The sequence below is a fragment of the Elgaria multicarinata genome, chromosome 18, assembly GCF_023053635.1.
Source record: "Elgaria multicarinata webbii isolate HBS135686 ecotype San Diego chromosome 18, rElgMul1.1.pri, whole genome shotgun sequence".
Taxonomy (NCBI): domain Eukaryota; kingdom Metazoa; phylum Chordata; class Lepidosauria; order Squamata; family Anguidae; genus Elgaria; species Elgaria multicarinata.
The window spans coordinates 1667262-1690666 of record NC_086188.1 but is presented as its reverse complement, the minus strand read 5'-3'; the positions used below and the strand labels follow the sequence as shown (position 1 = coordinate 1690666).

General features: G+C 54.4%; 1 protein-coding gene across 5 annotated transcripts in view; it reads right to left on the bottom strand.

The window, feature by feature from the left end:
* Positions 1–119: 119 nt before the first annotated feature.
* SH2B3 (SH2B adaptor protein 3) overlaps positions 120–23405 on the bottom strand; it is a 49236-nt gene continuing 25950 nt past the window's right edge. For 4 of the 5 annotated variants that reach the window (XM_063144111.1, XM_063144110.1, XM_063144108.1 and 1 more), the window contains exons 3-8: positions 11320–11421; positions 10667–10758; positions 8088–8182; positions 7046–7263; positions 6423–6594; positions 120–5246 (exon numbers count right to left, since the gene is read on the bottom strand). In XM_063144111.1, the coding sequence (XP_063000181.1) occupies positions 4930–5246; positions 6423–6594; positions 7046–7263; positions 8088–8182; positions 10667–10758; positions 11320–11421 (996 nt within the window). In that variant the 3' untranslated portion in view covers positions 120–4929. The remainder of the gene's footprint in view (positions 5247–6422; positions 6595–7045; positions 7264–8087; positions 8183–10666; positions 10759–11319; positions 11422–23405) is intronic. The other variant, XM_063144109.1, reaches the window with a different exon arrangement.

Here is a 23405-nt window from a genome sequence, read left to right as displayed (position 1 = left end):
TGACTGATTTAATCTTTAAAATGTTTTGATGAGGTGCATTTTGTTAAGCGTCTGTGAACTGGAGAACTCTACAGAGGTGGTGGGAAGAGGGGAACGGCAGCAGAACCAACCACTGAAAATCTCTTAAAACAGTTTTATTTTACTGCAGGAGCAGATCTGTATGTATATTTTAGCAGTATTCAAGAATAAGTTACATGTACAGTACATACAGAAAATATATATATATATATAGAAAAATTCTACTATACAAGAGAGGGAAAATGGGGAGAGGGCTTAAAAAAAAAAAGAACACAGAGTTTTCTTCTTTAAAGTCCTATTTGTTTTGTTTCCGTAAAAAAGTCGCCAAGCCGTGGGACCCCGTTCGTGTGCTGCTGCCTCCAGAGGCCCGTCTGCTAGATTAAGAAGGGTGCAGGCTGCCGTCGGGGAGGCCTCTTGCCACCCGCTAGGTACCGGTGACAACTTCAGTGTGTCTGTCCAGGGTGTAGGTGGTGATCAGCTCTGGGCTTGGCCACGTCGTCATCGTCTATCTCCTCTGGTCTGGAACATGGGGAAGGAAGACACTGGTGCAAACCTGTGACATGGCAGCCAGGCGCAGGTAACCTCAATTTTAAACGGCTTGTTGAATTCCCACGGGTGGGGGTGGGGGTCTGACACGCCAGCGCTACGTTGAGCCCCGACCTTTTCAATGCAGGGGGGCTTCGCCTTCAGAATGTATTTGTAGCGTGTCCCTGAGCACGTTTCCCTTGCCTCTGAAAACCCTCCCTGCCACACACGCGCGCACACATCCCAGGTTACGTGAGTTTAGAAAGCAGGGCTTTGTGTCCAAAGTTTTGCTATCCTGGAGACCTGCTACTCATTCTGGTTTATCAGGAGAAATGAAAAGATAATTTTTGGGGACAGAAAGGCACTGAATAAGGGGAGGGGGGAGTGACTGATGAGCAGTGTCAACCCAGACAGGGGGGCTCCCTGATTTTAGTCTCCTTAGAGGTGGTATGTCGCTGTTTGGGGTGCTTAGGTAGCCGAGGTAGGAAAAGCTAGGTTTTGTTCCTTAGAAGAACTTCACGGTTTCGCTGAACCCGTCGGCCCGATGACCTCAGCCCCAGGGCTGTTCATGCAGTGCTCCAGGTGCACGTCACAGGCCAAGTTGTGAGGTAGCGGCTTCCTAATTCCTGGAGCTTCCTCTGGGAGCGAGTTCACACTTCCCCTGTTCCACCGGACTTGCATGAAGCAGCCCTGGCGGGTCAGAGTTCCATTTTGAACCACTGCTTGGCGAAAACGATTGTGGCACAATACACCGAGCAGCATCTATGCGTCCTGTGGGAGCTGGGCCAGGGGAGAGGCCAGGGGAGCCCATCGCCAGCCCCTGTACGGCGCCAGGCAGGCACTCCTTGCAAAAGCCTCGGGTCAAGTCCCTCTCTTTGGTGCAGAGACTGCAACCCTGAGAGGCTCGTGGCTTCCCTCTTTCCCCTTCAACTTCCTCCTGTCCCTGGATTAAGAGGAGAGCGGTTCCTCACGCTGCTGGTCCTTCTTGAAGGAAAAGATGCAGCAGGTCTGGGTTGACGTAGGGCTCCGGAGCGCCACCCCAGGCTGCCTGGTGACCCGGGCTGTGCCGTGCCGTGCCCACACCTCATCCCACATGTAAATCTACGGCTCAAGGGTGCCTTGTATGAACAACTACAAGCAGAAAATGGAGCAAAAACATTTTCAAAAAACCACTCTAGTGTCTTTGAACACACAGCCATCTTTTGAGTAACAATTTGAAATGCTTTAAAGAGGGTTTGTGGGCATTGACTGATTACTTTGGTCGTAGGCGGCTTACCACGGCCCATGTTGTTTGTTATTTGATACACAACTTATTTCTGCCCCCCCCCCGCCCAATTAAATTACCAGCTTTGGCAGAACGAATAATGGTTAGGCTTTGTCTACCCACAGCAATGACAATAGTCTCCCACCGTTTACCCCCTTTCACAAATCTTGGCTTTCTCTTTCCTTGCTTGAAATCGCCAGGGGATGTGCCGCCATGTGACAGAGAACAGAAATAGCGAAGGTAGGGCTCCCTCTTTTTTTTCTTAAAGCTAAGCTCTGACCAAACTTTCCCCCAACTCTCGTGTTTGTGGACTAGAGAGTGGAAATGAAACCCCGTTCTGGCTGCAGACTGGCTACCAATGTTAATAAAAGTTACCCTCCAGCCCATTCTCATTCTTGCAAGAGCTTAAAGGGCAGCTGCAGTGGGATTTAATAGGAATAAATTCCAGGAGATTGGCTGGCGTTTGCAAAGGAATTGGGCTGGAAACAGATCAGAAATGGGTGGCTGTTTTGAGCAAGACGGAGATTCCATGCACTGCTGGACCCGCTTGGACTGGGGAAGGGAGACTTAGGTTCCAAGGTGAAAAGGCTTTAAGAGCCTGGCCAGGGCTGCTAGTTGAGGGGAAAGGAGGGAGAGGTTCAGGGTAACCCCCTTTTCCTTGGAGAGGCAAAGTGGTCAAAACCGGGCTAGGTGCACCGATCACTTTTAGGCCATCAAGCATGTCCTTTGCAGGAAAGGGAACGGCCGCGTGTTTCCTGATCCTTCACTTGCTGTTCCTGTAGCTGACGCTGAAGGGCGTTCCCCAATGAAATCCCCATTTGGCTTCTCAACATGCTTTGTATTCATTCTGTGGAAGGTTCTCTGCCTTTATAGGCTTGACTAAATCAGAATACCTCGTTATTTCGCCTGTTGTTATTCCGGTAAAACGTTTAAGAAAAGGCCACAAGACCGCCCCCCTGCGCCTTCTCACCTGCCTTCCACTTAAGAGGCGGGGGGGGGGCAGTGTCTCAAATTACTTCCTAGTCAGAGTCCCACGTGGGCGCAAGCGTGCCTAAACTGAAAGGAGATAGGAGGTGTTTATTTTTGGAATGAGAACACTTTGTATGTCCCTTGCTAGCAGGGTGTTTTTGCTCATTGAGAACCTCGCCGTGCAACCAGGAGGACTCTGGAGGAACGGAGCTACATTTAACAAAGGATCTTGTTGTTGAACTGTGTACGCATGGCGTGAGCCCTGAGTTCTGTATGGTAGAAAACTGGGCCTCTACTTTTGAAGCTGGGAAATCAGAACTTGCAACTCGTGCTCACGAGCCCGGCTTACTTGCCTTTGGGGCAAAACCTTTGCCCTGACTCAGACGCAGCGCAGTCAGCTGCCAGCCCTGAAAGTTGGAGAACTGGTCCCGCTCCTCTGCCCTTTTACTCCGCCCTAAGCCTCAGTGTTTAATGCAGCCTGCCCCAACCTCTGGTGCCTTCCAGTTGTGCTAGAGGACAACTACCAGGATCCCTTGGCCTTCTGGGACTTGTAGTTCCAACACATCTAGAAGGCACCAGTTTAGTGGGTTGTATTCCGATGCAAACACAGACCGGGTTTCAGCTTTCTGCTAGAAAATAAAGGCACCTTAGTGGTTTGGGTGTTTTGAGAAAGACTCTGAGGCGGGGAGGAAGGTTCTCACGCAAGGTGTTCCTTGACAAATGTGTGATTGGCCCAGGAAGTCAGAGGCTGCTGCCGTCTCCAGCAGTTTCTGCACTGCCCTTTAGAGTGAAGTCATGGATAAAAAAAGTTGTTGTCCTGAGCGATTAAAAACTGCAATTTTAAACCTATTTCTGGAGAAGTGACATGTTCAGTTGCTTCCTCAAGAGTAGGGTACAATAATGTCACAGGTGCCATCGTGCTGTAGTTTCGGCTTTTTTAAAGTTACTTGTAGTTGCTTTGGCTTGGAAAAACTACTCTACTAGCTTAAAACAGAAGCCATTTGCTTCGCTTCAGAAAGTGGCTCCCTCTTCCCATATCTAACCTAAGGCACAGGTGCAGTTTATGGATTGAAACATCCACGCTTTTCACTAGAAGTAGGAAATGATTAATGGCGACACTTCCTTTCCAGGAACTGGGGGGGTCCTAGTTTAGGGAGAACACCTGAGCTAGGTTGGTTAGGGACCACTGCTCAGCCAGACTGGCCAGTGACGGACGAGGGCATGGCTGTCGAACGTATCTGGAGGTCACCAGGCTGGGAAAGGCTGAGCTAGATGGGCAAATCGCCTCACCCGGCGTAAGGTTTCCCGAGTTCCAGAAGAAAGATCCCTTTCCACAGACTCATGGAACGGGAACTCTTGTGCCCCTTGCTGGGAAGCGGTGACAGTTACATTTCCTTGCTTCGTAGTGGAGCTGCATCCTTGCGTACAATCAAGGAGAAGAAATGCCTTTCTGAGAGTTGAGAGATCTGAGATTAGTTGTTGCCTGCCAGCAGAGAAGCTGTTTCGTGTTCAGCTGCTTTAGGTAATTTGGGCGTTGAAGGCCTTTTGTCATTGTTGCTTCTGTTGTGTGCCTTTTCAACAACAGCAGTGTTCTGTTCACATGTCCTCCATGATAGGAACTTAATAACACTTAGACCTACTCTAATCCCTCGAGAGACTAAGAAAGTAGCTCTATCAGTGGGCCTTAATTTCAGTGATTGTACGGGAGCCAGGCGATGGAAAGGCTTGGGGACCAGGGCAGGGAGAGCACGTCAGTCCTTGTCAGTAATGCAGACTAGTCTGACCTGTTCTCTTTCCTTGTTCCCCACCCATTTTCCCTAATCTTCAAAAAGGAGGAATTGGATTAGAGAGAGACAGACAGAGAGAGATCAAAATTAGCCAACTATTACCCAAAATATCCTATGTACCAGTAACAAAACTAGGAACCTAAAAGCAAAGGAAGAGCCATGTGCAAAACCGATAAGAAAGAATAATGTTCTGAGTGGGAAAATTTAACAGGCCCTTCAACAGGCCTAATCCAAGGGCCCCACCCATAGTGGAGTGAGCTATCAGCCTATCTTACAAACCAAACCCAGCCAAGAGGAACGCACGTCCGCTGTGGCTTCTTGCGAAGAGTCTCGTGCAAAAGCAGGCGGTGGCCCCGTCCCGCTGCGTCAGAGGGAGGTGTACTGGTTGTTAACCGCCCGCAGGTGACCCCTTCCTTGCGAGTCCAGCTCATAATCATTGTCCCACTGGCGGCTGGCAGGGCTCGTGGGTGGCGTGCCCAGGGTGCTGCTGTGCCAGAGGCCTCGGGCCAGCTCTTCCGGAGGGGGCACCCGGTAGAAGATCGGCTCCCCGGAGGAGTTGCGACGAAGGCGGTCAGGCAGGTGGATCCGGGGGCAGCCGGACGGGCTCAGCTGGATGTGGCTGGACGCAGGGTGGCAGCGGTGGATGGAGGGCGGGAGGGGGGCGGTGCCGCTGCAGGAGCCTGCTGGGATAGCAAAGACACAGAAGGACGCAGATCAGCGGAATGGATTCGGTAACAGCCTGTAGAGGAGTTCTCTGCTGTGCAGGCGGCACGGCCCCACGCCCAGCTAAAGAGGCTGGGCACCCTCTTTAGTCCTGCAGCCAGTTTCGACGATGGAAGGAGCAGCGGAGGGCAATTCAGGCCCCATCTGGCCAGCTGGGAATCCAAGCCAGCCTCTCCTCCGCTTTCTGAAACTTCCTTAGGCATGACCCCCACCCTGCCCGAAGCATAGAACCTTGCTTGTTTATTATACACCGAGAGATGCTTCTAGTTTCCAGAAGTAAATAAAGTCTTAATTTCTTGCATTAACTTCAGATCTCTGTGCTAATTTCCTGACCAAGAGCATTTCTACAGCAGTTTCCTCACGGGCAGTCCTCCGCCTTCGGTCCTGCCGCGGCTCTGAAGGTACAAAGCCCCCTCCATCCCCAGCTGTTCTAAAGGCCCATAATAATAATAATAATAGGTGGCTTTTGGAAGAATTAATGAAAGTTACCGGCCCACAAGAATGTACACTAGCCCTGGCTACGTAGCCTCATAATACCTAACCCCGTAGCCTGAAAGGAAAACGAGAAACCAGCTATGTTTTACACTGCCTGACTGCTCTGAGATCATTTTGGATGGCCGCTAGCGATCCAAAGCCATAAAGGAGCAAGATACATTCTTGCTTCGCACCTAAGCAAAACGGGCGGCCTTCGGTAAGGGGTTGGGGTGTTTGTTTTGACCCAACGAATGCATGGGCAGCGGCGCGCACAGACCAGCAGGTGAAAGAGAGCGGCTGGAGTTCAAATCCAGGAGCCGTTTTCTTAGAGCGACATGGATCCAGATGGCGGTGCCGCCTTCTTCGCGTTAGAACTGATTTTACGTCACAGTTGCGCTGTTTTGTGTAAGCCACCCAGAGATCAGGGCTATTGGGCAGCCTTACATCAACATAATAAATTTAAGACGATACATTCACTGAGGGACATTTTGATAACACCATCCCTTGTTTTCTGTCAGCTTCTAAGAAACTGTTCAGTCAACACACCTTTGGCAGAATGGCATGCAAATTGCCCCCCCCCCCCCGGTCTTGCCCCCTTAATGCCTGTGATTTCCCCTTGCCGTTTCCCTTCTAAGCCGGACGGCAGCCAGCGGTCCTCTCACCTTGCGTATGTGGGGCAACCACCACGTAGCTGGAGAGTTGGACATTGCAGGCCGTGCCACACTCCAGGGGGATGGGGCAACGTTGGAAATGGTGCAGCATGTCCAAGATGGAGGTGAAGTGCAGGTGCTGGACACGGCAGTGGCCCCGCTCCGTCAGCGAGAGCCGCAGATGCTGCCGAGGGAAAGGAAGCCGCTTGTTAGCAAGTGGACCAGTTTCAGCAGCCACCGGAAGGGACCAGGGCCATCGCAGGGTGAACAGATGCCTTAGCGGAGGGCCAACCTGGCTTCCTGGCCTCCCACCGTTAGAAGGTTGTACTTCCCATTCAAGCAACGAGGGCTAGAAACTTGACCCCCAAAATTCAGAACTCTGGTGATTAGGATTTCTTTTGCCACAGCTACCTCAGCTTGGCACGACTCTTAAGTGGGCCTCCGTTGGTTTTCTGGATGGTTAGAAATGTAAGCAAATCACCATGAATCGAAAAGAAGGAACTATTTAAGCATGGGGCAAAGACTCTGGCAGTACACGCCAGATGGCTGCCTAGAAGCCAGGCTCCGTCTCGGTGTGTGGGTCAGGCACAGGTTTCTATCTCTGCTGCATGTCTCCCTCGGAACCGGGGCCTTACCTTTGCTCTCCCTTGGAAGTTGAAAGTGAGAACGTATTCTCCTCGACGGGTTTCGCTCTGTCGGATGAGGAAAACCCCGTGTCCATCAAGGCCCTGGAGCTGGACCAGCTGGGCGGCTTTGACTCGAGAAATGGGGCCGTGGTACCAAGGGAAGGATGACAGGTAGTGATCCGTCTTCTGGCAGGGCTGATCCGGGAGGCTGGATGGCTGGATGGCGCCTGGGAAGCAGAGCGGGTAAACAACCCGTTAAAAGCTAGCTGAGGCTCAGGGTTGCTGAATGGTGAAAGCATAACTTAATCCTCTGTAAGTGACCCCAAATCTGCCCTCTTCCTTACAGACATAAGTGCCTTTCTGGATCAGGCCAAAGTCCAGGAGTTTTGCAGAAGTCTCAGCACAGCAGGGGCGAAGCGTCCCACCAGGCGTTTGCCCTCTGCCCTCTGCACTCCAGGCTTTAGTTGCACCGGGGTGGGGGTGCAGTGCCCGTGTAAGGACAGCTGCTGCGCCTCCAGGAGGCCCCAGACCTAACCCCTGACAGCTCCCGTTAAAAGGTCCTGGGGGAGCAGAAAGCCTCTTCTCTGCCCCGGTCCCGGAGACCGCGTCTGCCAATCAGATTACACCATGCTCAGCTAGGTGGCCAAAACAGCCTGGCTGGCTCACAGCAGCTTTATCTATGCTCCTGTGCGTGCCGGTTTGGTTTTTTTTTTAAAAAAAAAACAACTTCAAAACTCAAAAACAAAAGCTCAAGGAGCGAACAGTGAAAGTGTTGCTCAGACACAAGCCCCTGCTAACTGCTTCGGTGGTTGCAAATCCAGGTGATTAGCCACACAAGTACACCAAGAAGGAACAGTGCAGTTTAACGGTCAACTGTCCCAGGACCCGCAGAAGTCCATCCTAGGGAGAGTCTGCAGCCCCCCTTCCCAGGCCTAGAAGGCTCAGTCGTTGGGCCGGACCCTCGGTGGCGCTGCCTTCAGCCGTCAGGTGGAGGGGAGGGCCGGCTGCGGCCCACAGAGCAGGCGGCTCCAGGGGACAGAAGGGCCCGTACCTTGGCTCAGGGAGTCCGTGCTGCTGTTCGTGGGGCTCGCAGTCACGACCTCCGAGTGAGAGTCCGAGGCCAGCTCCACGTTGGCTCCGTCCGACCTGAAAAAGAGCAGCGTTCCGAGTTACGACCCGCCGGGTGCAGAGGCTGCAAAGGGGAGGAACCAGGAGCCCAACGCCAGCGGAAGTGGGGAGAGCAAAGCAGAAGGAGTGGGCCGGACTGGCAGGACACAAGGATGAAACGTCCCAGGAGAGTCTCCGCGCTCATCTGGCCCAGTCTTTGTGGCACCTTAAAAGACGAAAGGCGTTCCTTGGGGCTGGCCGTTTTGGAGGCAAGCAGGAAGCACATGCATGAGAGAAATGCCAGGGCAAGGGGGCAGAAGTGGAAAATGGTTTGCAAGATGAGATTCCGCAGGGCAGATAAGTGTATATCAGGGTATTTTTAAACACACACACACACCCCGTAGAAATATAATTAAACAGGAAAAGTGATTAGCAAATATCTCACCAAGCCATCAACACAACCCAAGTTTAGCTAACCCTCCTGGAGTTAGGGGATCAAACTCCTGTGAGATGTATTAAGTCTTGCCCAAGACACAGGGCAGGCAGGCAAAAGGGCCCAATTTTAGACAGAGAAGTCTGGTTTGAGCATAGAATCATAGAATCGCAGAGTTGGAAGGGGCCTACAGGGCCATCTAGGGCTACTTGGTGACCAAACAGGGATTTGAACCTCCATCTCCCAATGACTACACTGGAAGCTCCCTCCCTTGCTGGTCAGTAGACACGGCTCCCAAGCAAGAACGTTCTGCACTGTTCCGCCTTTTCCAATTGTGCTCCACCCTGGGTGGAGAAACTGCACTTGATCTCATGGGCCGACTGACGGCATCTGTTGGCTAGCGGCAGTGAAAACATTGTGTATGCTCAGAAGCAGCCTTGCCTTTGCAGTTACCAAGTCTCCCGGCACGGAAGACAGGTTTGGGAGCCATTTTCACCGGCATAATTGCGCTAGCCTGAGCCAAATGCCCACCACTAACTTCCACTTTTAGGACAGTGGTTTCATGTACACCAGGTCACAGGCAAAGGCCACTTGAGCCAAAGTCATCAAGGGGATGTGGCTGTTGCGTCAACCCGGCCAGCTGCACAACACTGCTTCTATGGCGTGGGGGCGTGGGGGGGGGCTGCAATTCATGGGAGCGGCGAAGAGAAGCACAGACGGGCGCTCCATGAACCACAACAGGGCTCTTTGCTGCTGACCACGGTTTCTGGGTATTTCAACCCTAGGAAGCTCCACAGTCCAGGAAGAGGCTTTTGCAAGAACCGCATGAGGAAGGGGGAGGAGGGACAGGCCAGGGCTTTTAGTAGCCTGAACAGCCCACTTTTATGTGTGTGTGTGAAGAGAGGCACTCTGCATCGGCTCAGTGGCATCTGCTTTAATTTTTACCCAGAACACAACGCAGCGCCAGAAACCAACTTCACCCCCAGCAGGTACCTGACGAGCGATGGCAGTTGCAGACCAGCACATCTGGCGGGCACCAGGTTGGGGTTATTTCATGATGGATGCCTCTATCCACAGCTGCTAACCGTGGTGGCTCTGTAGAACGTCCCGTTTCCCCAGCCCGGCCCTGCCCCAGCCCCAGCCCAGCAGCTGCTGGAGAGCAGCCACAGAAGAGCTTGTGGGCTTCCTGGAGGCGTCTGCCTGAGCCTTGTGGAAACAGGCGCTGGACCGGCAGACCTTTGGTCTGATCCAGCAGGGCGTTTCTTCTGCTCAAGTAAGGGGAGCGAGGATGCCCTCGGCAAACACAGGTCTGCCTGTGCATATGTGTGAAGTGGCGCTCAGCCCTGAGAGTTTTGCAGGATCTCAGTCACACTGTACCATTTTGTGTACCGTTGCCATTAACCATGCCTTTTCATTTCTCTTCCCCACTACACCGCCCCATTCATTTATTTAATGAAGCAGGTTTCTAGCCCTTATGAAGTGCTGATAAAAGGCTCAAAAACATTTCTACGCACTTCCCCGTCTTCCAATCCCTTCTGTCCAGAGCTCGATTTGTGTACCAAGGCTCAGCCCTGGAACCAATTTTCAGGGCCTGGATTGAGGCCTGCAATACATGAAGTAAAAGGTAATGAGAGGAACTCTGAGCAAATGAAGAGGGCACTTCCCGCGTTGCTGCACAAGAGCAGCCTCGCCTCAACGCATCTGGTCAGGCAGCTGCGGGCAGGGAAATTTTGTTTGTTTTAAGAGATTGATATCCTGACTTTCCTCCCAAAGAGCCCAAGGTGGTGGCCATGGTTCCCCTGCACATTTTTTCCCCTCACAACAACCCTGTGAGGTAGGTGAGGCCAGGAGATCGCAAGCAGGCCAAGGTCAGCCAAAAAGCTGTGTAGCAAGATGAGGTTTTGAACCTGGGTCACCCCAGTCCTAACCTGACCTAACCACTACACGTTCTGCCTCCAAGACAAGCCTGAGTCTGCAACTGTTTTAAGGACTAGAAAACATCTTTTTAAAAGCCTGGGAACAAAAATCACATTCTACGGAGTCGCATCACGCATCACGCATCACACAGAGACAGAGTCCTGGGGACTTACCTTCGAAGGAGGCATGCTTGAATTTCAGACATCCAGGAGTTCAGTTGCTGCTCATCTCCAGCCTCAAATATAAGGTCCGTGGAGGTATTCACCTGCCCGGGGGGGGGGGGGGGGAGAGAGGGAGGGGAAGAGCATTAGGGACTCTTCACCGTGCAGACCGCAAACCAGCTATAACTCTTCACTGGGACTGAAACGGTTCCTGTTGGAGGAACAGGCTTCTGTCCGGATTCTCGGAGCACCTGCTCATTCCTCTGCCCCCGCCCCAGGGGTTTCCAGACCACGTTCTTCCTTCCTGGAGGAGAATCTCCCGTCTTGCCTCCAGCTTAGAGGGTGGCCGTAGCTCAGTGGCAGAACTCTGGCTTTGCACCCAAAAGACCCCAGATTCAATCCCGGGCACCCCCAGCCGGAAGCAGCCGAAGGCAACAGCCCCCTGCCGGAGGCGCTGGAGACAGCCGCTGCTGGTCTGGGGCAGCTTCTCCTCTCCGCCTCGGGCTTTCCCCACACACCAGGCAGCAGCCCCCGTCAGAAGGGCAATCCCACTTCCGGAACGGGAGTCCCCCATCTGGGCAGCTGGCTGCCTCCAGGCAACGCCCCCCCGCCCCCGGCCAAGCCACAGGAAGACGCCTAACGAGAGGGCCGAAGCGCCCCCGTACCTTGAGCACGAAGGTGTCCAGGTTGTCCGGCATCTCCAGGCAAGTGCAGCGTCGGATTTCTTGCACTGCCGAGCAGGTGATTTTCAGCTTGGGCCGCGAGCTCTGCGGAGAGAGGCAGAAGGCGGGTTACGGTCCACGGAGGGGTCACCGTCAACGATGGCCGCAGGCTGGGTGGGGAAGCCGCCCCCGCCCCAGCAGCGGCCGTGTTCCATAAATCTACCACGGAGCAGAGCCCTGACGACCAACATGCACAGACGCAGGACTCTTTCAAAGCCATTCCAGTGAGCACACGTTGCCACGTCTTGTGGCGGCGTGCACGTCACGTGGGGCCTCTGCCTTGGAAACACTCGGTGGACTCAGGCAAGCTGCTCTTTCCAAGCCTCAACCAATACAGCAGAAAATAATACCAACTTACCTTGCAGCAGCCTTCTCCACCTGATGCCTTGGCCGTGCCGGCTGGGAAGGATGGGAGTTGTAGTCCAGCACATCTGGAGGGCACCAAGTTGGGGAAGGCTGCCTTATCAGGTTGTTGCAAGGATTACGCTAGATCAGAGGTAGGCAAGCTGGCGCCTTCCAGAGTCAGCCAATGGTTGGGGATTATGGGAATTGTAGCCCAAAACACTGGACCGTGCCAGGTTGCCTACCTCACCAAGATAATACGCATGAAGTGCTTTTGACACTTGGGAGTTGCCGTGCATAAAAGGATTAACGGATTATTATTATTATTACTGTTATCCTCTGTGGAGGTAGAAGCACCCCAGGGGCTTTCCTCCGGGGAGCATGGGGGGGGGGGCAGAACATCAAACCAATGGGGGGGGGAGCCTCCAGTTACACAAGCGAGAGCTCGTCTTCCTGAACAGAGCCCTGCGTGCCAACAGTAGCGATTACGGCCGGCCCCTGGCTTTTTATTCTCCAATCCTGACTCTTGGGCGAGAGGCTGCTGGCCCAGGTGGAAGAGTTTGGAGAGGCTGGCGGAGGAGGCGCAGCCCAACCAGCCACGGCCGGCCAGAGGGGCATCCTGGCAAGAGGCCCTGTGCCAGAGGCTGCCTGTCCATCTGCTCTGCACAGGTCACCTTCTCAGGGAGGGTTTGCAAGCTCAGGCTGCCCCCCAGGCACACACAAAGCGGTCTGGTTCTCCCAAGCCTCTCCTCCAACCTGCGGCTTCACTCCAGGGAGCTGCCCGAGCGTCTGGGGACCAAACCTGGCCCTCCTGCCTGCCAAGCCAGGGCCCACCCCCAAGGTGGGGTGTGTGTGTGTGTGTGTCTCTCTCTCCCCCCCCAAAGCTCTTTGCAGCCTCTCCCGTTCCCACGACAACGCCTCCTTTTCTGGACCCCCAAATAAGCGACCGCGGAGAAGGGAACCCAGGCAGCCCTGAGCGAGCGAGACAAGGGCTCCCCGCAGTCCTGAGGGAGAGACGCCAGGCGGTTCTAGCACCCACCCGTCAGCACAGAGCCAGAAGCACCGGCCGTGGAAAGAGGGCGGCTATAACCCCTGGATATACGGATGTAAAGTTGGTCCATCTTGTTCAGAAACTGGCTTTACTGAAACAAGGAAGGAGGAAAGCCATCGGAGCCTCCCGTTTCGCTCACAGCGAGGGAAGGAGGGGGGGGAAACGCGTCTACTTTTGTACAAAGAATTTCTGGGCTGACTCCCTCTGCCCCCACGGCAACCTCCGCGCCATATTTTCCTCTGGCCAGAACAAAGTACACGGCTTCCATCCGGCACTGCTGCCCTGAGTTCCAAGCCTGCCTCGGATCCAGCTGCCTGCACGCTCTTGGGCCACGGCTGCTCAGAGACCAAGCGTCCACGCAATGACAACAGATGTTTTTTAGGGATGGCAACGGGTGTGATGGCTTCAGCCCCTGGCAGGCTGCCCAGGCCAACAATGATATTGGGGGGGGGGGAGCCATTTCGGCAGGAGGAGGAGGAGGCAATCAATCCCTTCTTCGCCAATACTGCCCCACTGAGCATGCTACAGACGGAGCATTTCTGCACCACAAGTAAGGTTATTCTGCAGCATGTACAAGTTGCAGAGACGTTTTCTGATTTTGCACAGATTATTCCACTTTTGCTCAAGGTGGGAAACGGGCCCCTTGGCCCCAGAATGCTGCTCAGCCCCTTGTCCACTCCAGCGCCTTTGAGAATTCTCCACTTTAGCCGTTCCACCACCACCACCACCACAAGGTTAACGTCGTCAGCCATAAGGGCTAGAACCTTGGTTTTCCAAAATAAATCATTTTGGCAGAGATTCCCATGACACTGGACTCAGGGTCCTGTTTCTACCCAGGAGTTTTGCGATCTTGGAATCACGGAACACACAAAGCTGCTGAGTCGTCGTATCGGATTCTGCTCAACGTCAAACAGGTCGGAAGGACCTTCCGGTCGGTTCAGGGGCCCGGCGCTCCTGCCTGCTCTGGGGACAGGCAGCGCTCCTAGTTATTGCACCATCCCAAGCGATCAGGAGGGAAAGAGGGGCAGCAGCTGGGAGCAATTTTTTCACATGAGGCTGCAGGATTGGCAGCAGCAGCAGCACGAAAAGGAGCCGCTACCAAACGCCGGCGCAAGTGACGCACGAGGGGCAGAGGCGCTAACTGAAAGCAGGAAGCCTACGACGCAATTGGTTTACCAGACAGGCCGTTCCCAGTCCCAGCTGACAAAGGGCCTGGATTTTTCCACGGGCAAGAGCCTTAGAAGCTCTCTTGGCCGAGCGCGGCACCTGTGACTCACTGGCCTTTAACAAGCCGCCGAGGAGGAAACAAACCGCCCGGGTCAGAGCTGTTCGACAGAGGGGCATGTGGTGGCCAGCGGGGAGCCCTGCCAAAGCCAAGGTCTGCCGGATCCTGGCAAAAGACCACCCCACAAAACTCGGGGGCTGGAGGAAGGAGGGTTCCGCTGGAGGTTAAACAGCAAGGCGAGATTCCTGCGGCTGCAGGAAACTCCACGGCTGCTTGAGATTCCAGCATCTGTGAAACCGCTCACGGATGAAGAGCTGCAGAGGCTGTCCAGGAAGGAGAGAGCGAGAGCGATGGTTTGTCCCCGGAATGGGAGCTGTGAGGGAGCAAAGGAAGAGAAAGGGCCGGCACGGCCCAAGGGCGGACCCGGCGGGCAAGGCCAGGCCCCAGAAAAACCTCTCTTTCCCGCCCTGGAGGCCTCTTTGGGACACGGTCTGAAGCCCACCTTTCAAGGCAACATTCTCAAGATGCCGATGAAGAACAACAGACGGTTTACAAACAGATCCCGTGCCATTGCAAGCCCAGCAACGCAAAAACAAAACAAAAAAAGTTTTTCACCTGACAGCTAACAGATGTTACATTTTTGGCATGGGGCAAACAGGTCAGGGGAGTTCCAAAATCGAGGTGCTGCCACCACCAAGGCCTTGTCTCTGGTAGCTAACTCCCAGGCGTTGGAAGGTACTTGGGGTTGGGCCCTTCCTGCGCAGTTTCACCTGGGAGTAGAGGGTCCTTTGAAGCATCATGCAGTCTTCTCCAACCTGGTACCTGCCAGATGTGCTGGACTACAACTCCCATTAACCCCAGCGAGCATGGCCATTGGCTGGGAACGATGGGTGCTGCAGCCCCACACATCTGGAGGGGGGAAGGCTGCATGACAGAGCTGGGATGCCTTTCCTTTCCACGGAGGAGCACTGGCCAGCTCCTCCAAAGCAACACGGGATTCCAGCCCGTCACGTTGACCATCGACATCTTTCTTGCTTAGAAAACAACTGGAGGACATTGGGGGCGGGGGGGGAGAGAGACAGACGGGCTATTGCTGGCCAAAGAGACATCCCTTGCGCAAGCTAAAAACCAAAGGAGCACTTCTCATTTAAGCAGCCCTCCCTTGCTGCCTTCTCCAATTAGTCAAGCAAAAATGAGAAACTGCGGCTTGACGGTGGCCAGGAACGAAACCACAAGCAGATCGGAAGCGGACTTGGCCCGGGTCAGGCCAGCTGGTCCGCGATGGTCTACTCCAGCCTTCCCCAACGTGGTGCCCTCCAGAGGTTTGGGACTTCAACTCCCATCGGGCCCAGCAATCATGGGCAGTGCTCAGAACGCTACGAGGGCATCAGGTTGAAGAGAGCTGCCCCACTCCGACTCTTCCCCCATCATCTCCTCCCTGGCACCTTCTGCAACTTTGCCGGAGAAAGGACTGCACAAATTCATGGAGGAGAAGTACCTGTGGCTACTAGTCCTGATGGCTACATACCGTCTCCATGCCAGCTGCTAGGGAACATGAGCAGGAGGCTGCTGCTGCACTCATGCTTCCATTGGGAGGTGGCGTTTTCAAAAATGCTGCATGTTATACTTTTGTAAAGAAAAATAAATATCGCCACCAGAAGGGGCATTGGACTCCAACTAGGAAAACCGGACGTGGCTACAAGCACCGTCCCGGCGGCGTTCGCTTGAGACACGGTGCCATGCGCACTCATGCGCATTAGCCCAATGCCAAATGGCTCCAATGACCGGGGGAGGGGGGGGCTGAAAGCCAAGAGGAGCCGTGGTGGAAAGGCGGCAGAGGCCAGCGTGCGCAGGACCTCCCCGCTGGATGAGACCAAGGTGGCTCCCTCCAGCCCAGCGTGGGATTCCACCGCAATGGCCAAGCCGAGGCCTCAGCCGAGCCAACGGACAGGGCGTGAAGTCAAGAGCCTGCTTAGAAATAAAACCCCACTGTTGCTCCACAGATCTTCTGCTTCTGAACCTGAAGGGTGCATTTAGCCACCACTGATAGACCGCTCTGCCCTCCGGGGGTCACCTTCCAGCAGCAGGCCGGCCCAAATGCCTCAAAGATCAGCATATTTTATCTTAAAGCTCTTGCTTCCAGAAACTAAAGCTTTTAGAACGCCGGGGGTGGTGGTGGTAAGGGGAAACATATAAAAGCAGAGAAACCAACTAATGATTAATGGTTGGGGGGAACCCACCCCCACCCCCACTGGGGACCCATGCCTGGATCTAGCCCGCAGGCCTCCGATTTAAGACCCCTGTTTTAAAGTCATCTAAGCAAGTGGTTGTCAAACTTTGTAACATTGAGAGGGGAACAGGTGAAGGAGGCCTCAAGGAAGCAGAGGACTGGAGGTGGTCCATGGACACCCCCCCCTGCCCAGCCCAGAAAAATGACCTCCAGTCTTCACTGTCAGAATTCAGACTGTAAGCTTCCTGCAGGCAGGGGCCTGTCCTTTCCTGCCCAGTTTTGCTGTGTAAAACTCCATGGACCTTGACGGCACGCTCCCACCAGCCCACCGCCCTATTAAGAGCCACAAGGCATTCTAGGGATGGGGCAAGTTGGCAGCGCTGGGTTGGAGGCTGGAGAGAGGAGGATAATCAGATTTCCTTTTGCCTGGGGGGGGGGGGGGATGTGGCCAAAACACCCAAAATGATCCCAGCTATCTGGGAATCATTCACTTCTGCTTTCTGTCTGTGTCACACCATTTTTGTTCCGAGTTTCATATCCTTTTGGGGTTTGTGGGGCCGTGACTCACAGCCCTTTTTGCAATTAGGAGCCAGCAGCAGCTGGAGTTTTTTTTTTGGGGGGGGGGTCTGAGTGGTCAGCAATTTGAGTGGGAGGGGGAGAAAGAAGAAGCTCTGATGTGCAAAGACCCAGCTTTCGCTACGAGTTACGTTTTCTCCTGCCCTTTGCCTCTGCTTCTTTCCAGCTGAACTGGCAAGAGAAGCCTTTTCCCGTCTCCTCACAGCCCTAGGAAAAACTGATCTTAAAATCGTCTTCAAAAAATTACAAATTCAATAAAAGCAAAACGAATGGAGGACACTGCAGCATCTGTTGCTTGCGCCGGCCCTTCGCTGACGGTGGCGGCTGACGAGGGACCCGTGTGGGCAAACCCACATGGGGCTGGAAAACTAATTTGTTCCAAGGGTCCCAGCAAAGAGGAGGGAATTTTCTCGAGAACTGGAACAGTTCCCAGAGCAGTGAGTTGAGCTCACGGCTTGCCTGAATACAGATGACATGAAACATTTCCTGCCTGCCTGACTCAGGCTGTGGCTCTACGCATGAGGCGGAATAGACTTGCAGCTGTGTGGGCCTTCAGGTGGGAATCATTTCGAAACGCTCCTTAGTGCTGAAAATAAAATGCCATGCCCACAAGTAGAAATCTAGAGCAACAGGGATCAAGTATCTCTCTTGGCTTCATCAGCCACCACAGGACTCGTCCACCCCGTTGGACTGCATGTGCAAAGCTTGCCATGGGGAAATAGCACAGGGAATGGTTAGCAGATTGGCTGCTGCGTTCTGCAGCAACTGGATTTCCTGGAGCTCTGCAAGGGCAGCTCCATGCTGAGCACATTGCAATAATCTAACTATGATGCAACCGAGGCATGGATAAATAGGCCCAGTTGTGCAAATGCACTCCTTGCCACCTGAAGGCCAAGAACAGTGGAGGATCCGGGGGAACTCCCAAGCGACACGAAATAAAAAAGGAAGGTTCAAAGGGGACACATCTCTGAAAAGGAATCATTTTCCAACGTGCCATTCAGCTCTGCCCAAGTTGCTCTGCAGTTCCTCAGAACGGAACGCCCGGAAAACAACAGCCAGAGAAGAAGGGAGCAAACGCGTTTGGCTGGAAGAGATAAAGAGGCCAGCAGGCAGAGTCAACAGGGCTCCGCAGCAAAACAGAACAGGATGTCCTTTTAACAGGCAAACACAAATACTGCACGGCTTCCAAAGGGTCCCTCGGGTACCATCCAGGGTGTTCAATTTTCTCAGTTCACAGATACTAAAACGGATTTGCAAATGAAAGAATTCCACCTTCTCTGCTCTTGCAAAGAGGAAAAAATGGTCAAAAAGCGAGAAAAACCTGTGCAAAGGTGCAGAGAGTCATAACATACACTGAAACTGCTGGGCAAATTAAAAAGGAACTAAAATCCATTGCTTTTCTGCCTCCTATTCTAGCAGGGATGGGGGGTGGGGAGAGAGAGAGAGAGAAGCAAGTTACGGGTTATTTCAACTGCAACTGCTGAGTTTGTTGTTAACAGCCCGGATGGCATCCCTTTGTTTTATCTGATTTTCTTCATGATAAACACAACTGTGGAATCCTAAGCAACCCAGGAAGTCTGGGAGTGTTATCACAGAACCAGAGTTGGAAGGAACCTCTGGGGTCATCAGGTCCACCCCCACCCCCACCCCGGTCCATGCAAGGCTGCAGCTGCAGCGTCCCTGGTGGATGGAGGTGCCTGGCCTCGGCGTGAGTGCCTCCAGCAAAGGCGCGCCCACCACCTCCCAAGGCAGCGAGGGCCGTTCACTGCCAAGCCGCCCCCACTGCTAGGAAGTTTCTCCTAATGTGTCGCCAAAATCCACTCCTCTGCAATACCCAGCCCTTGGCTCTAAGTCCTGCCCTCTGGAGCAGGATACTTAACCTAGTGGAGACTTCCCCAGATGTGTTGGACTACAACTCCCATCATCCCTAGCTAGCAATGTTAAGTTAACGCCTTGAGTCCCAAGAAAAGCAAGGCTGTAGCAGTCAAGATCTGTTCAAAGGACATGCCTTTGCCTGCTCTGGTTCTGCCAAAGCTCCCCTTTCACACAAAATGTGGAACGGGAATTTGGAGACGCCCCCTTGGGGCAAGGGGCAGGGACCATGGGCCAGGCAGTTTCTACCTCCAAGGCGGGGGGGGGGGGGGCAGAAAGAAGGAGAAGCCCTTGCAGAGATCCCACTCTGCCTCAGGACCACACAAAAGAGAAACAGACCCAACTCGGTGTAGCTATCACTATACCGCCCAACATTTCTGCAAAGCACTCCCAAAAGGTATACAACACATTATTAACAACAACAACATAGGAGTGCATTCCAAGCAGCTGCAAGACACGCACTAAGCTGGGTAGAAGAGGTACATTTCTTCCGAAGAATTCTGAGGGACTGGAGTTTGGGGGAAACTCTGTGTCAGCTCGATGGGTTTCATTCCGATTTTATTCCCTCCACCTGCTTCTGCCGTAAACAAGCAAGCTGCCTGGCGCATCCTGCTCCATCGCTCCCGCCAAGGATTCTCCGCCTGTGGTTTCTTTAGCGTGAAGTCTGGACCAGGACTCCTGGCTTGTCGCTTTCCGAATAAACCACTCATATGCAAAGAAACAAACTCTGGTTTGTTAGGAGAGGAACAAGCCGGAGGTCCCAGTTTGGGCATCAGGCTGAACAAGCCGTGGACGGAGCGTCCCAGGGTTGGTTTATCCGCTCCTGCTGGCAGGAGGAGCCAAGCGGGCGCAGCGGAGCAGCCTTCACCAGGACGCCGGTTCAGTCACCATCGGCCAGAATTAAATCTGGATCTACATCTGGTTTAGCATGTTATGCAACCCGGGCCAGTAAGAACGGCAAAGGGTTCTGCTTTTAGAAGCGAATTCAGAAAGAAAAGGCTGGTACCAAAAATCCTCGTGAGTTACACCCAGATTGAAGTATGGTGGGGGAGAAGACACACGCGCGCACACACGCGCACACGGCCAAAGAAGGGGCAAGAGCAAACCCACAAGCAGGAGCCAGAGGCGGGCTCTGCGCCCTACTTTACAGGGGGCAGTCCTCTGTTCGAAGGGCAGTCTGGCCCAAGTGCGGCTGGGAGCTACAGAACCCTCGGAAGGGAAAGCAGAGCGGCTTCCAAGCTGCCCTTGAAGCGCTGGAGTCCAGCAGCAGGCTGAGCAGGCCCAGAGGTCACGGCGAGAGCCTCAAGGAAGCCAGCCGTCCAGCGCAAAAAGCCCCCCTCCTCCCAGCTCTTCCTAGCTGCCCTCCAGAAACTTTGGCCGCTCTGTTTATTTCCGGACGCTCGGGCCTCTCGGGCCTGGCGAACAAGGACATGGTATCACGGGGGTCTTCAAAAAAGAAAGAACCGCGCGGCCACAGAGTCCTAGCAGCCGCTCCGCCTTTTCCTCCTTAAAACGGGGCAAGGAAAAACGAAACGAAACAGGAGTCGCCGGCCAGCAGCATCAATTCCCGTTGCCGCAAAGCAAGGCCAGAATTCCGCTGGCCGGCGACCTGTCTCCCCCCGCCCCCGGGAGCCCCCAGGGCCAGCCCTTCCGCTCGCTCTGAGTTGCCCTCTTCGGGAGGCCAAGCCAAGGGAGAGAGACGGGCCGGATGAGGAAGGCGGGAGACAGACGCCGCCGGTTCTCCAGCTGAAACCCGCCACTTCCATGGCAAGCCAAAGCGCCTCGCACACGTTTGGGGCCGCGGGAGTCGAGCAGTTCTGCCCTCCCACAGCTGGAGTGGATCTAGAGATCTCGAAAGGGTTGATTCAAGGAGTGGGGGAACATGGCAGGAGAGATTCACCTGCTAAAAATTCTTCATGCCAGTCGGCAGTCCTAAAAACACGGAAACCTGCTAGATCAGATTTTGGGGTGGGGTGGGGTGGGGTGGGAGGGAGGGAGGGAGGAAACGGATGCTCAAAATTCAACCACACGGGCAGGACGCAAGTGTCAAAAGCAGCACTGATTTCACTATGACAAACCCCCACCCCACAGGCAGACACTTCCACGGCACGCAGCTTTCATGTCCTCTGCCTGCCCCACCAAAGAAGTGGGTCAGTGGGTGGGTGAAATGATGTTCAGAGGATTTGTGGTGGGACGCTAGGCCCTGCTGCCGCCGTCACCCATGCCCCCCAGAACACTGAACACGTTAATGGGGCCGTTTCAGAGGCCAGGGCTGACCCAGGGCCCCCGCCACCATAGAAGTCAGCCTGGATCCAGCTTGCCCGGGGGGGAGGGGGGAGGGAGAGAAACTGCCACACGCCACATGTGGGTGGTGAGAATTTTGCCCTTCCTGGCCTGGTTTCTGAGTGAACGCTTCTCTTTGCGTGGGGAAGGCGCCCAGTTGTACCCCCTGCCCCTACTCATCTGGGGGAGTTTAGAGGCAGAGCAGCCCAAACGGCCTGCAGCTCAGTGGTGCATGCCTTATATGAAGAAGGTGCTGGGTTCAAATCCAGGGCACCTGCAATTAGAAGGATAAGGCAGCCAACAAACGGGGAGTCGGAATAGGCAGGGCTGGGCAAGGTAGTCCAATGGGCCAACCTGGAATAAGGGGTCTTCCAATGTTTCAGATAGACTGCTCCTGCCCAGAAGCCATCATGCAGAAAAAGTCAATGTACTGAAGCATTCAATGGCCGAATGTGCTTTGCTGTGATAGGCCTATCTCACCCAGGACTGCCTGCTCTGACTGGCAGTAGCTCTCTTGGGGCTCAAGCAGAGGAGGGTCTTTCCCCACCACCATCACCTGCTGCCCAGCCCTTTTTAAAGGGGACTGAACCGGGCCGTCTGCATGCACAGCATCAGGGCCGCTCCCCCCCAGCCCGGGTCCCTCCCCCCCCCCCGGGTGCCCAGAGACACGGAAAGAAACTCCTATCTGACAGTTCTTAGAAGTCCCCGGGCTGAAGAGCTTGCATGAAAACAAGCCCAAGAGGAAATCCGAAATGGCGCGCCAGCCGCCCAAGCAATCTGGAGCGGAGCCGCAGCGGACGAGAGGACGGGAGGGAAGCAGCCGCAACAGTGGGGCTTCGTGATTCTATGGACTGCCCACGGAACCAGAAAGGCCACCGGGACCCTCAATGGCCACATGAAATGTCACAATTCGGAAACGCTGGGCTCTCCTTTGGAAAACCAGGGCGCAATCGTGGACGTGAAATGCATTTTGAGCCCCCAGAACGGCTCCAGACTGAGCCCCAAGTGTATTATAAACGGAGGCCAGCACCCGAACACCCGTCCCTTTCTGCCTACGCTCCGTCACACTTTGGAGTGACCAAGGGGCAATCCGGAAGCGAGCCAAGCAGGGGAGAGAGCGCAGCGCAGGGGACGCCCGCTTTGCCTCTCAAAGGTCTCTTGGATAGCCAGGCTTAGAGAAGACACTCAGAGTGGACCAGCCCGGCCCAACCGGCTGGACTACAACCCCCATCATCCCTGACCATGCTGGCTGGGGCTGATGAGAGTTGTAGCCCAATGTATGTGGAAGGCACCAGGTTGGGGGTGGGGGTAATATAATTCTGCACTCCCCACGTCTCCAAGCAGAAGGAAATTTCAGGGGAACATCCTTTATGCAGGGACTCCAGCTAGCACCTTGCCAGAGCTGGAAGGGACCCCAAGGGTCATCCATCCCAACCCCATGCCAAGGCAGGAAATCCCCTGCTGCTGCAGCAGCAACCCTCACAGGTGCCTCTGCAGCCTCTGCTTAGAATCCTCCAGCAAAGGAGAGTCTGCCGCTGCCTCTGTCACACAGCGCGTCCTCGCAGGAAGTGAATCACATTTGTGCAATACCTGCCAAGGGCAGCACCTGGGCAGAGGGGAGCCAACATCGGAGCAGATTTCCCCACCGCTCTGCCTCTCAAAAGACAACGAAGCAAAACCTCGCAGCCCCATTCATCTCCTTCACTAGCACCTTTCAAGGCGTGCCTAGGAGCTAGAAGCCCTCCGCCACCAAGGCTCACTGAAAGCAACGTCTTCAAGGCATCCAGGGCCTGTGAAGCAAACAGCTCGATCTACCCAAGAGAAAGAAAAGAACCACTCCCTATTAGCAGAGCGGGTTGATGAACGGGGTCAGTCCTGCACAAGCTCAGGCAGGGGGAAAGTCCTAAAACTCCCAGCGTTCCCCAGCCGGCGTGCCGAGGATTGTGCCCTTCACATGTGGGATGGATGTGAAAAGCCACGATACATTTTTTAATAAAGGAAATCTGGGGCGATCGGCTGCACCCACTAAGCAGCACTGCCCTTCAAGTCAGAACCTGCTGCTCTGCCACGTGCTCCTTCCGGAGCGGAGAAGAGGAACGAGTTCCAAGAAGTCGCAGTTCAGAGAAAGAAGAACCTCAAAGCTGCCCAGAACTGAGAAACGGAGCGGGGAGGGAGGACCGGGGCACAAATTAAGAGAAAGAAAAAGGTGCGTTGAAAAAAGAAGAAAGGAAGAAAGGAAGAAAGGAAGGAAGAAAGGGAAACGATGCATCCCACCGAGAAGGTGGCTGACGTGGCCTGGGCTCCCTGGGAACGTCTCCCCAGCTCCAGGCTGCAGGCACCAAAGGCCGGGCCGGGCCACGGCTGCACCACGAAAGGAGCTTTACCCCTCCGCAGCAAAAACGGCACCTGCCGCTTTCCAGCCCCCCACCCCCACCCCAGGGTGAGGGGAA